Source organism: Amblyomma mixtum, chromosome 3 (assembly GCF_055824585.1).
Source record: "Amblyomma mixtum isolate Tamu chromosome 3, ASM5582458v1, whole genome shotgun sequence".
Lineage (NCBI taxonomy): Eukaryota > Metazoa > Arthropoda > Arachnida > Ixodida > Ixodidae > Amblyomma > Amblyomma mixtum.
In genome coordinates this window covers 38,028,080-38,042,171 of record NC_143014.1, presented here as the reverse complement: position 1 = coordinate 38,042,171, position 14,092 = coordinate 38,028,080, and the positions used below count along the sequence as shown (strand labels likewise).

General features: G+C 41.4%; 1 protein-coding gene across 7 annotated transcripts in view; it reads left to right on the top strand.

The window, feature by feature from the left end:
- Mms19 (MMS19 nucleotide excision repair protein) overlaps nucleotides 1-14,092 on the top strand; it is a 67,736-nt gene that overhangs the window by 28,847 nt on the left and 24,797 nt on the right. For 5 of the 7 annotated variants that reach the window (XM_089578748.1, XM_089578753.1, XM_089578749.1 and 2 more), the window contains exons 5-11: nucleotides 5,109-5,253; nucleotides 5,679-5,804; nucleotides 6,461-6,522; nucleotides 9,541-9,702; nucleotides 11,519-11,596; nucleotides 11,685-11,774; nucleotides 14,055-14,088. In XM_089578748.1, the coding sequence (XP_089434874.1) occupies nucleotides 5,109-5,253; nucleotides 5,679-5,804; nucleotides 6,461-6,522; nucleotides 9,541-9,702; nucleotides 11,519-11,596; nucleotides 11,685-11,774; nucleotides 14,055-14,088 (697 nt within the window). The remainder of the gene's footprint in view (nucleotides 1-5,108; nucleotides 5,254-5,678; nucleotides 5,805-6,460; nucleotides 6,523-9,540; nucleotides 9,703-11,518; nucleotides 11,597-11,684; nucleotides 11,775-14,054; nucleotides 14,089-14,092) is intronic. The other 2 variants (XM_089578750.1, XM_089578754.1) reach the window with 2 other exon arrangements.

Below are 14,092 nucleotides of genomic sequence, written 5' to 3'. Positions count from 1 at the left end.
CGCCGCGCCAACAGGCATTACAGGGAGGGAGTATGTATAAAAAGATAAGCGGTTTCAGCAGCAGAACTATAAACATCGCATCAAATAGCAACCATAAACAAAGAAAAACAAAAACAAAAGAGAAACACATACAGCACAAGACAATTGAAAAAGTGGTCATTACCACATAGAAAAGAAAACTTCATTTGGCATAATACAAGCAGTGTTTCAAGGCAACTTGTTCCAATCACGAATTGTTTTTGGAAAAAAAGGCAATCGAAGTATGTCAGCTAGTTTTGCAGGCAAACTCCCGTACCTTGAACCTGTGGTCTACACGGTCAGAGATATAGTGAGGTGCAAGCAAATATTTTGCTTTTTCAATACCGATGCCACAGTGATAAATCGCATGAACAAACTTCAGTCGCAAATTATGTTGACGGTTTTCCAAATGCTCCCGGTGTGGTCTTTCTTTCAAGCTCTCTGTATGAACCTCTCTGCTGTAAGTCCCCGACACAAATCGAGCAGCTAAATTCTGGACCCTTTCCAATTTCTCTCTCTTGTACCACTGGAGGACCCCGCACAGTGCATGTATATTCAAGAATCGACTTAACATTGGTCTTATAGAGCAATTCTTTAGTAGGTAAAGGAATTGGAATTTCGACGCATAAAGCCCAAAGCTTTCTCATTTCTCACTGCAACGTAACCAACCTTAGCTCAGGTGTAAAATAAAAGCCTAAGTATTCGTACTCTGAAACTTCATTTAATGTTATGCTATTTAAATATAACTACTTACATGTGGGTTCTTCATCCTGGTAAGCGTCATGCAGACGGTTTTATTTAAATTTAAGTTTCTGTACCATTTTTCACTCCATTCGCCAGTTCTGTCTAGGTCTTGTTGGAGAACGTGCACATCACCTGCTTCTTTTATTTGCTTGTAGAGTTCGCAATCATCGGCGGATAAACGCATTCGAGATTGGATGCCTTCAGTTATGTCATTTATGTGCAGTAGGAATAATGTTGGACCCAGCAGCAGTCCTTGAGGATTGCCAGATGTGACACTGGCAACCCGAGATTGAGCCCCATTAACAACCATGAACTGCTTTTGTAACGCAAGATACGACTGTATTCGAGGAATAACCTATAGAACGATATTATACGCTACAAGTTTTTCAATTAATAAAGCATATGGGGCAGTGTCAAATGTCTTTCAGAAATCCGAAAATGCAGTCTACAGAGAGAATATGATCTAGAGCGGAGGTGGCCAAACTGCAGCTCCTCACAGGTCAAAGTGCGGCTCGCAACTCGCTGGCATCCACCCCCCCCCCCCCCTTCCCCTCCCCTCTTATTTCTGACTCTAAAGAAAGCCAAACTTCAAAATTCGTAAATGGGGCATCTCAATGTAGAGGCACAGCGAGTAATTCATACATGAGTAGGACTGACTGTTACCACCAGCTTTGTTGCAAGAAATAAAAAAAATTGCTGCACTCCTTTATATTGCAGCTCTTCACTAAAAAAGGTTATCTTTTGTGGCTCTTTGCTTATGCCTGTCTGGCCACCCCTGGTCTAGAGTTTTAGCTATGTCGTATGTAAATTCTGTTAATTGTGTAATGCGAGAGTGACCTTTCTAAAAACTATGTTGAGCTGGATTAAAAAAACAATGTTCATTAATATGTACCTCAACAGTATTGTATGAGATATGCTCCAAAACTTTTCAGGCAACACATGTCAAAGACACTGGTCAATAATTTGCTACATCACTGCGGTGCCCGACTTGTAGATTGCTACAACACTCCCAATTTTCCATTCATCTGGAAGACAGGGCTGTTCCAATAATTTATCCTAAATTAGGTTTGCAATTTGTCGCTATATATATATATATATATATATATATATATATATATATATATATATATATAGCGAAGTATACGCTTCGTTAAAGGAACATTTATTCGACTCGACGTTTCGATCGGAAGACCGATATACTCTTGTAAGCAGTCAAGTACTTCATACTTTCGCAACCTATATATATATAGATACATACATACATACATACATACATACATACATACATACATACATACATGCATATTCTTGCATATATAAGTATGTGTGTGTGTGTGTGTGTGTGTGTGTGTGTGTGTGTGTGTGTGTGTGTGTGTGTGTGTACACACACACACATATCTTGCATATGTGTATGTGTGAGTGTGTGTGTGTGTGTGTGTGTGTGTGTATACACACACACACATATCTTGCATATGTGCATGTATGTATATATATATTTATATCTTGTGACTAATTGCAAATTGTCTGCTTAATTGCTTAACGAGGGCCTCAGTTCTGGCAGCCTTGATGCCTTAGGAAGCATAAGAGGGTTCTCACACAGCTACCACCCTCGCCGTTCGATGACGTTCCACGTTACATCAGCGGTAACTCAGGATGTACTACGTCCGCTGCTTATGAATGTGGGTGGCGCTGATGAACACTCGCAAGGTTAGGTCAACTGTAAACATAAATACCCCCGAAAGCAAAAGATCAGACAGCCGTCGCCGTGGTTGTTTTTTCTTCTGCTTTTCTAATTATATTTAAACGATAACATATTCAGTAATATTTTCTATTGAACACCACAAAGTAGATAAATATTAAAAAAAAATCCCCTGTGCTCCCTTGGTTTCTGTGGCTGTTGGCTTCTCTCTTTCTCTCTCACACACACACATGCGCGCGCGCACACACGCACGCACATACACACACACACAGTGTCCAGGCTTAAAAGGGTTAAAAAGCTACCAGTCGGCTTGCACATCTGGGAAATTTTTTGTATGGCTATTAATAAGGATTAATTAAGATAATTTTTCTAAATGTGTAAATATTGACTTTAGACGACAGATGTGAATAGAAAAGTTGGAGAGCACCTTCAGAAACCCTCATTCAATTTATTTGCGATAAAAAAAGCCTCACATGTATCTTTTTTCCAGGCTCCAAAGGAACTCCGTGAGATACAAAAAAATCACGTGACTAGTGCATTTGCGCGACATGATTGTGCTGCTCTCAATCCTGGCTTGAGTAAACTAAATCAGCTGCTGGCAAGGTGCGACGACCTCACTGCTCCGGCAGGCCGATATGTCAACGGTAGTTGCGACGACGCAGGATTGAGAGCAGCACAATCATGTCGCGCAAATGCGCTAGTCACGTAATTTTTTTGTATTTTGTGGACTTTCTTTGGAGCTCGGAAAAACGATACACATGAGGCTTTCTTTATCGCAAAGAAATAGAATGAAGGTTCCTGAAGGTGCTCTCCAACTTTGCTATTCACATTTGCTGTCTAAAGTCAATATTTACATGTTTAGAAAAATTATCTTAATTGCTAATTAATTAATTGCCAAACAAAAAATTGCCTATGTTGCGCAAGTCGGTTGGCAGGTATATGTAAGTGGTTTCCATGGCCTACCTCAAATATTTTATTTTTTAACGCTTGGCTAAAGTTAGCGTGGACACCCTGTATGTATTTGTGTGTGTGTGTATATATATATATATATATATATATATATATATATATATATATATATATATATATATATATATATATATATATATATATATATATATAACAGACCAGTCTACTGAGGTGTGATAGGTGAGATGGAAAATGTTAGCATTTCCACACGTGGCAATGAGGCATAGCTGCAAGGGTTAAATGTGTTAGAGGATGTGGTCCTAATGGCCTTCGCGGCGTATCTAAAGGTCGATACAGGATGTTAAACCGCATGTAATGTGTCATGTTTCATATATATATATATATATATATATGAAACATGACACATTACATATATATATATGAAACATGACACATTACATGCGGTTTAACATCCTGTATCGACCTTTAGATACGCCGCGAAGGCCATTAGGACCACATCCTCTGACACATTTAACCCTTGCAGCTATGCCTCATTGCCACGTGTGGAAATGCTAACATTTTCCATCTCACCTATCACACCTCAGTATACTGGTCTGTTGCCATCATTTCTTATCACTGAGGTCAGTATAGCTGAAGTATTGATTAAAACCTTCAGCCTTGGCGCTGTCATCATGTACAATATCACTGCCAATCACCAACAAAGGAACAGCTGCTTTCTCTTTACCATTCCGTTTAATGTGCTTCCAAAATTCTTTCGGATTTTGCTTTAATCTAGAGTGCATGGAATTGGAATGACTTTCCTTCACTTTACAAATAGCATCTTTCACTGTGCATGTTATTGCCTGTTGAAGATGCGTTTTCGGGTGACAGGCGATGCATTTATATTGGCTACCACGTGTATATAGGTGTAGACGTCAGCTACACCGATGAGCTTGGCAATTAACTTGTCGTTATGGCCTTGTTCATGTGGTCAAGCTCCCCGTCAGCTGCATAAGCATTGCTCAAACAGTATAACCTCTCCTAAAGTTGAGGCATTGGCGTAGCTTTCTAGGTTTGATGAACTGGATAGATTTAGTCAGCACAAGTTTCAATGTGTGTTTACGTACTTTCTAAATAAGGCTCTATGTTTTCAAATACTTCATTTAGACAACAGTTGATTGGTGCATGGTTTTGAAAATAAAGAAGCAGCACAGAGAGGGGACAAAAGAGAAATGAAATGCTGAAAGTTAATTAAGTCTTGACAGTTCATGACAAAATATATGGGCTGTGAATAAACAACAGAAAAGACATATAATGAGCTATGAATAAACGCCAAAAAAGACATTGATTACTGAAGTGGTATCACAGTATTGCACCTTTCAGTCTGAATTTGGGTGTTCATTTTACAGAAATGCAGTTTCATTTCTCTGCAGTGGTGCTGATGGCATACTAACATTTATTGCCATGCATTTGAATGCTAAAGGCTTTCATAAATTAACCAAGTTTTATTGAGCATGGAATAACATACACGGAGCAGTGAAATAAGCAGGAAAAGAAATCATTGGTAGCAGAAACAGTCCAAAATTGGGGGCCTAACAAACACGACAGATGGAATGCAATTTCATTGCTGTGCAGTGGGAGTGATGGCATGCTGTCATTAAAGTGTTGTATACTGAACCCTGGGTGAAGAAATTGTAGTTGTCTGCTGTGTTTCACTAATTTATGGTTATAACTGCAGGTCAACCAGGGCCCTGTTGATGATGACGAAATTGACAAACTGCTTCAGGCCATTCTCTGTGAGGGTCAATTGCCTGGGCTGCTTCAGGCTGAACGATATGTTGTGTATAGGATGCTAGCATACATGCTACTTAATTACACCTCAGGTGAGTGGTTCAGAGCATGCGCAAGAGGAAAAAAAAAAAGTTTCATTGTTGCAGATCTTTTTCAGTCTGTGCCTGAACACCGAAGGCTTCCCAATGCAACTGTGCATAACCTGAAAGTAATGAATATAATTTAGGAAAGCTATGTGCCAAGTAGCATCGGGGCGTCGGGGCGAAATATGCTAACAGCAATAGGGATGCAAGCATGAGCCATTGTTAATGGAATGCATGATTATGCATTAGTTTGACAGAAAGTTGTTTGATAGTAGTACATGGAGGCTATTCTACGACAGTGAAGCATGCTTGCGGGACTGCAGAGACATTTTTTCCAACCTGTTAGCTTGGGCTAACATTTTGCACATGCAGGTGGCACTGTTCCCCGAAATGAAAAGCAGGTAAAAAGCCTGTTTGCTTTTTCTTTATCACAGGTCTCCAAAAAATGGGCATAAGGTTTGTGCATTCCTGCATTCAAGCTCTTGAAGGTGAACGGGACCCAAGGTGCCTCCTCCAAGTGTTTGCCATCATTCCAATGATCAGCAATCAATTCATTCTGGGTACGTCTCTCTTTTGGCGTTTATCGGAGCTGGTGTTGGCTGATAAGCTGCTTGAGTTTATCAGCACTACATTTCACTACATGAGGAAAGAAGAAAAGATTGGACGAGGATAAGCACTGATTGCAGAGTCAGAAACATGTGCACAGAAACTGATATGCTGGAACAGCTGTTGGACCACAAAACTAAACTTGGAAGCAAATATTTCCATGGGGTAAAGCACATTCCACAAAATTGCACTCATCATGTTACGTCTTGTGGCACTGGCATGGGGCACAAAGCTAAATTTGACATGCAATATGATGTATGAACAGTATACTTTTTGATAGCATTTGTTTGAAGTACCATGTCAAGAGCTGTGTGTGTAGTCTTCTTGAGTTTTGGGGTGCTTGTTCATCACCTTCTTGCAGTTTTAAGGGATAAGGTCCGACATACATTTGAGGTAAGAAAGGATTGCGTTACATGAAGAGATTCAGCCACATGCTCATCTATGCATGTAGATATCCTTCACTAGCAGTGAGTTAGGTTATGCCGTTTCCTTCCCCTTTTTAGTGGACCTTCCTTTTTAAACATTGCGGGCTACTAAAGGTAAGCTACTGAGTAATCATAAACTGTAAACTGCACCTGTGTTTTAATCGGTGAATCCTATTCTCTTCTAGGTGAACTCGAAGAGGCAGTCTTTGATGTGTGTGCATGCTATTTTCCTGTGGACTTCAATCCCGTGAGTTTCAACCCCCTCTAACTGGATTGGCTTTGATGTTAGCAAAAAGTGATCATGGTGGTGGACTCTAGGATGTTAAGAATGGAGTGAGGCAGTTGAGACAGCAGGCCAAACAGTTGGCATGAAGTTCAGTAACATAAATTTCATACTGGTGCTTAAGAATGAAGATTTCAAAGTTCAAAATAAAGACCCTTTTAGTTGCAACCTGTACAATTGCTTCTCATCACTGTGTGATTGCACTGCATTTATTTCATGGTATGTATTCAGTGGAAGTGCAGGGGCCTGGCACTGTAGGCATGGTATTACTGTCTCTTTCTTGTTGTTGCAAAAAAAAACCGGCAGATGGCTTTTTTCGCTGCCAGCGTTTCAGCTCTAGTACACATGCCACTTCAGCTCCCTCGTCTTCCATACCCCATCTGGGATTACCAGGTGGCATTATTCTCCCTTCCAAGAAGGAAAAACGGAGGAGCATTGGCAGGCTGTGTACTAGCTGGATGCAGTATAGCAGCAAAAAGAAAAGAAAAAGATGACTATAAGAAGCGACTGAGCGAGGGAAAAAAAATGAGGGACGGAAGGCAAAAGCATTGCCTGTTATGTACTGCATGAAAAACAATTCTTTTTCTTAGCACAGTCTAATCTGCCTTTGGTGTGATGTTGTTTTAGTTTTTGCAGCAGAGGGGAGGGGTTGTGTGCTATTAGGTACCTAGATCTACTAAAAGCAGTGGGCCTTTGCATTATGCAGTAATGTGTAGGGAGTAGTGTGTGATTTGCTTTGTATGATACAGTGCTTGTTCTTATTCACACTTTACATCATGATGGCTATGGCAATATCAATATCAAGAGCATGGTGCTGCTGTGGCAAAGGCAAACCTTGTACTGTTAAATACCTACCAACTCTCCCAAATTGCTCAGTAGACTCCCGAATTTTGATTGACCACCCCATTTGTACAAACGCTCTTATATCTCCTGAAAATTTCCCTTGGCATTGTTGGGAATCGTTAAAAAAAACCCTCTGCATGTAGTCTAGGTGAACCATACTTGCTAGCACGTGCTTGTATCTGGCCGAACTCATCGTGACTGCAGCTACTACACCTTCCGACAAATTTTTCGGGCTTCAAAAATTTGGACTTATGATAAGCCGCCAGCTTTCCTGAGGGGTTAATGCATGTTTGTGACCAGTTTTCTGAAAGCAGTGAAGTCCGAAAGTTTGCTATTTCGAATTAAATTACGTTTTTATGACGCTGATCTCACGGTATGGGAGCTGCCATATTAAATATGGTTCTTTGTTTAGTGCATTTCTATGAGCTTTTATTGCTCGTTTTCGGACTCTTTGCTGGTTTTCTCGCAGTTGTTGGTGCGTGGTGCGAGAAAGTGAAAGGGAGGTGGAGAGGGTTTGACTTCAAAGGCATGATGGTCATCCAAAACCATCAGTGTTATTAGATAAAACAAACGGTGCAGTATGTGGTCTGAAGTACCACCTGCGTTATAGATAAGCATGGTTGAAACCGCTGATGTTATGCGCATGCACGCTGCAAGCCAGGTGGCCATTTTCGAGTCCTGTTAACCCTGCTAATTACTAAATGCGAGGTTCTGCCACACATGTTAAAGTGCAGAGTGAGGACGGCAGCGCTCGTGGGTGGCCCGTGTTGTTGCATAAATCGTCCATGAAGTACGGAAGTACAGTCAGAAACAGTCAGTTTTTTAGAAATGGTCCACTGCGAGTTGTTGCGGCGATTTGCAAATCTTTCCAACAAAAATATCTTTAGACGCTCACTGTCATTTCAGCCTTGCACGACACATAGCTCGGGAAAAATAAAAACGGCAATAAACAGCTGGGGAGTAACTTCAAGCTCGGAAACTTCTGTTGTTGAAGCAGCACCACATTTCAGAATGCCTTTAGAAAGTGTGTTGTGGAAAATTTCTGAAGTGATAAAAATTTTTAATGGCAAAGTCACTCTTAAAAGTGCTACTCCTGGACTCATGCACTTGATGTTGCGTGTCCCCCCCCCCCCCCCCCCCCCCCCCAATCCCCGTTATCTTTAATCTTTATCTCTCGAATTTGGACTTGGGCAAGTTGGCAGGTATGCTCTTAAGAACCTGTGTAATACCTGAGTGAGTGCCTGTAGCATTTTTATTTATCTTATCGCAGCCTGTCTAGTGTTGTTATGTATTGTGTAGACAAACCCATGTAAGTGTCAGGGCTAAACTTTTTGTTAAAAGACAGCTTAAATTATTGTTGCTCATGAGATTTGTCGAGAATGAGTTAATGGTTAGCATAGTATTCCGAGCTATACAAAATTTGGATTTGTGAACTATATCTCAAGGAGTGCATTGCCATTCTGTAATTGTTGGCTGTTCAAGACACAACTGTAGATGGTGTCTTGTAGGTTGTGATTTCAATTCATCCATGTGACATGAGCTGCAGTATGGCACGTCATAATTGTAGGCTTATTATATCAGTTCAGTATGATACCTAATTAGGAGTAATGCTGGGGCCACAACGGGGCGGAGCATTCTTGGTGGTAAAAAATTGTATGCACCGATCAGAGCATATTTTTTGCTGGCTTTGTAGCTTTATATTTTTGAAAATTGGTATGGGAAAATTAGGCACTGCTTGCTGAGTTGGTAAACGGCATGTGTTTCCTAGAAGCCCTTGCATAATATGTGCATGTTGCCACGTGAGTTTGCAGCTTTCCTGGGTCCATGTGAGGCGTATTGAGATTTTGTGCACATTTTAACTTTAAAAACAGGTGTTAATTTTCATCTGCAATTTCAATGCCACAACTACATTTTACAAGTGTTGGCAGCCAAGAGGTAGTGCTTGATATACATTAGGTTCGGCAATATGTTCTAGGGGCTTCTAAAGCATATTATTTGACTAGCTTGAGGGGTGAAAATCGGGTGAAAATTGCTAATAAAGAAGCCACAATTTGCTTCTGAACCTGTGGTTTCTCTTCAGATGGCACGTCACAACTTTCTCTGACGGCAATCAATACCTTGCTCATTGCCTTTTTGCAGCCTGGAGAGGATGTTGGCAGCATTACCCGCGAAGAGCTGTCTGAAGCATTGTTGACATGTATGACAGCTTCAGCTGGTTTTGGGCAGTTTTGTGTACCATTCGCTGTGGAAAAGCTGGACTCTGACTTTATTGTTGCAAAGCTAGACTCCTTAAAAGTTTTGGTAAGTAGCTTGGCATAGCCTGCATGCAGCTGTGAAGTGGTGCCTCTAGTAGATTTTTGTGATGCTCTGCAAGTTCTTTTTTAAAACACTTAAACTGTGTCTCCGTGCTCAAAATTTAGTTGATTAGTCTTAACTAATAAATTATTTAAATAATCAATCTACTACTCACTGTTGGTGAGTCCTAGTGATACTTCCGCCTTCATTCTTGCAAAAGTTTGCGGCTCTTTAAAACCTTGTTGATGCTATGTGCAACTTCCCATTTTAGCTCTTCTCTGCTGCCGAAGGTGTGCCGTGGATAATTAAAGGAACAGGAAAACTTAGTTAATAGAGAGCTTTAGTACAACGTTAGCATGATAGCAGAACTAAGGGAAATTATGTTTGTGTGCCGTAAGCAACTTATCCCCACTGAGAGTTACAGTATAGTGCTCCAGAAACGTTAAAAGCTATCTACATTACATGGAGGCAGAAGGCGCTTTTAATATGGTTGCCACAGCCACTAATTCTCCAAAAGAATATATAGCAGTCTTTTACAGCCTACTGATACAGTAACACTTATATCCAGTGGCAGAATTTCCAAGAAAATGCCTCAGTGATTAAAAATATGTGAATTAAGAAATGTAAACACTGTGGCGTCATTTAGTTGGGGAAGTGCTAAGCACAAACTGCTCCAGCAAAAATATTTTCCATTACATGGCTTGCAATGCTCAAAATACGTGCCCAGATTTATTAATATTTGCCATGTGAAATTATTGAAATACATAAAGCACGGCGGCAATACTTGAAATCTATTTCTGTTGTGTTTCGAGCAGCTGCAGGCGGTTGTAGCACAGTGGGAGGCCCCATTAGGTTTGAGCACACCAGAATCGGGAGCATATCTCAAAAATTGGGCTGAACTGCTGCTTAAACTTTGTTGTCGAAGCAGGGTCAGTCGTAGCGAAAGGCAACAACACCAGTAGTTACTAGCAAACCTGCTGACCGGGACCGCAAGGACTACTTATTCGGTTGAAGGGGGTGGCTCTCACATAGAAGGATGTTTCCATATTAAAGTGATAGCATTAAAGGCCCCGTTTCCCAGAAAGTCTGGCGTCGGCATTGTCGCCGTTGTGTGTGAAAAATTACAAGCGTGACTGTGGCAGGTGGCGCCCAGAGAGCAGCCTAGGAGGCAGATGGGCCACCTAGGTCACGTGACCTTGGGCCGTCGTCACAGGCTGCCCACTGGATAGGGAGCAAACTGCTCACCGTGACAGGTGGCAGTTAAATTAATGATTGGTCACTTGGGAAGATCAACCTGGGCCCACAACACCCATCACTGGGAGCACCTGCCATCGCAGGGCAGTGGCGCATTGCATAACTGCTGCACTACTGCGCCAGGAGGCGTATGAGGGCTCCCAGAGATCTGTGAATGTAAAGCGGTGATACTCCTGCATATATGGGGAATTAATTCTCATTACGCTGTTGCATCGTACCCGCAAGGTGGTGCTTAAGTGTCTTAAGTGTCCCTTCCAATTTTTTTCCACGCAAAAGCCGCAACTGCTACACAGCGAACTTCTGAAAATTGCATGCGTGCGCTAACGCCATTTCCCCATTAGTGTTCTGCGCCTGCTCACTCTGGACCCGCTATTCAATAAGCACGCAGTCATGCAAAGCCTGCTATATGAGAAGTCTCTTAAAATATTTTCTGGCTGGCACCTTAGCTGCATATTGGCACTAAACTCAGTAAAGCTAAAATAAAAGAAAAACAACACAACAGTCACTTTGCACATGGTCCGGACATTTAATGTGGGTTTACGCCTACTCATTGTTTTGTCTTTCACAGATTCGTGGAGCTGAAGTGTTTCCTCCTGTCTGTTTTGTTGACAAGACGATAATTATTTGGAAGCTGATACACAATGTGGTAATGTATAGATATCACCACTGTCCTCATTTGACTGAAAGCTAGATACTGAGTTTTTATTTAACTTGAACCTCATTATTTTTTGCAGGTATTTGTAAATAGACATGAGGCTGTTATTCCCACAGCCCTGAGTTGCCTCACAAGTATTTCTAAGGTCATCTCTGGGTATGACAAAAATGTGAGTCGCTTTGATCGTGTATGGATTTTCAAGTATCTTACTACCGTATTTACTTGCGTAATGAATCCACTCGCATAATGGTCCCATCCCCCACTTTAAGTGTTGGGAATTTACTTTTTTTGTAAACAGTTTGCTTTTCACAGTGCATTCCTTAGTTTATGGGCTGTCCACAGCGGCGCAGACCTTGGGAGTGCTTGGGGAGGGGGCTCGGCGAATTTGGCAGAGCGCCAGCAGTGGTGGCTTGTTTGGTGCACTGCTGCTTGCCTGGCTGCACCATTGTATACTTAGAAAGCTGGCGAGTGCTTGGGCTTTGGGAGTACCTTAGCAGTTTAAGCCAGAATGCAATAAACCATCCTCTACACTGAGATGCTATGAGAGAAGCAGGACCTTCAGACCCCGAAGTGATTTGGCGGGCTCAAGATTGGGAGCGAAAATGCCTATTCCTCACCATGACTAAAGCTTAAACATTCGCATTACACACTCGTAATTGTTCTGTGAGTTTTTTGTAACCTCGCGTAAAAAACGCGCACTTGACCTTCAGGACCGGTGATCAGCATGTTCCCTTCATCTCAACACGATTGGCCGGCACCGCCAGCTATCACAAAAGTGTTAGATTGCACCATGATTCAGCAAACACCTTTTGAAGTGAAACTGCTAAACACACTCTAAATGCGTCTGACCATGGGTTTTTGTTGATGCGAACGTATATGTAGTATGAAATTTTGAATTTCACCAAAATCCTGTCAAAACTTTTTTTCCTGTGTAATGAACTCTCCCCCCAACTTGATCTCTACTTTTCTGGGAAAAAAGCGGGTTCGTTATGTGAGTGTACACGGTATTTGTCAGTTATATTTTAGTGACAACTGTACAGCCTTCTTGATAGAAGTATGTAGCCTGTTATGTGACTTATGTGACATTGACTTGGTTGTGATTGAGGGTAATGTAACACTTTGTTCCTTTTCCTCTAATGCTTCATTTTTTTTTAAGCATAATATCTTTGTTAATTGTTGGTAGAAGATTTAGTAAAAGCACCGGAGGGCAGAATTATTTGCAGTGGCACATATAAACGCCCACAATGTTATGTTCTTAAGTGGTGAGGCTTGTTTTCAACATGGTTGTCACATCAGTATTGTGAAACAAGACAAAAACTGGACTGCTATCACCATTGATATGTGTATTTTGGTTATTTTGACAGTCATTTGCTGCTGATGAAACTCTGATAGTTTGCACTTTTGGCTAATTCAAACAAATTTCAAAATTTTCGTTGGCTAGCTGTATTCTCACTGCATTTTAAAGCCACTTAATTGGTACCAGAGTATCGTTTCATTTAATCTTTTTGTCTTGCTCCAACTTTCCCGGCATACGAAAGAGCAGCAGCCAAGGGCAGATACGTCAGGCTTGCGGCATCACGTGAGCTGAAAATTCAGTCCCTGCAGCCGTTTAACTCGAACTCAGTGTGAAGGGGGACCATGTCGAGGTCTGATCAGCACTCGAAGTGATAGTGGCTGTCGGCTGCGCTGATGCGCTGCTGATTGGTGCGTCGGTGGTCTTTTTTTTTCATCTTAGGAAGGCGTTTTGCCATTCTGGCACAAATGTGCATTCCCCTCAGTTCCATCCGTGTGGTCCTGTGTGCAGGAAATGCGCGCTCATCACAAGGTGCTCGTTATGTGACAAAACCTCCTTGCATAGACCCCGCTGCTTGTCAGGAGGCTCCAACACTACCACGTTCCACCTGTGAAGGAGGCTGTGGAAGGCCTTACTATTTTGGAGCAGTTGTGCTTTGATATTTCTGGCAGTGGCCAGCATTGCCAATGGTAAAACACGACGGAATTGGGAAAAATCGTCATGGTCGTGCAGTTTTCACTCAAAAGCAGATTACCATTGACTATTTTTATATCAAATAAGCTTGCTGTGGTGCGAAACAGTGTTTGAAAGATTTTTGTAGTCATTTGATGACTTGACCTTTGGATAATTTTGATGTTTATTCCAGTCACTTGAGGTCGCAATTAACATGGTTTTACTCACTTGGGAAACCAGTGCATCATTTATAACTTTTCTCAGCCTCACAACGAGATGGAAACTGCTGGTTGAGTAAACTTATGAGTGCCTCTCACAGATGTTTTATGTTGTGCTAATGCTTTTGGCTACATTTGCATGGAGAAATAGTTCCTAAATAATATTTGTATGCCTATAAGCATGTTTATTCTTCGATCATATTCTTCGATCATATTCTTCGATCATATAGTTGAATTAATGAGAGTCTACTGTATTTTCTTGCAGGCACTGACAGCACTCTTCAGAGTTGTTTGGAAAGGTAA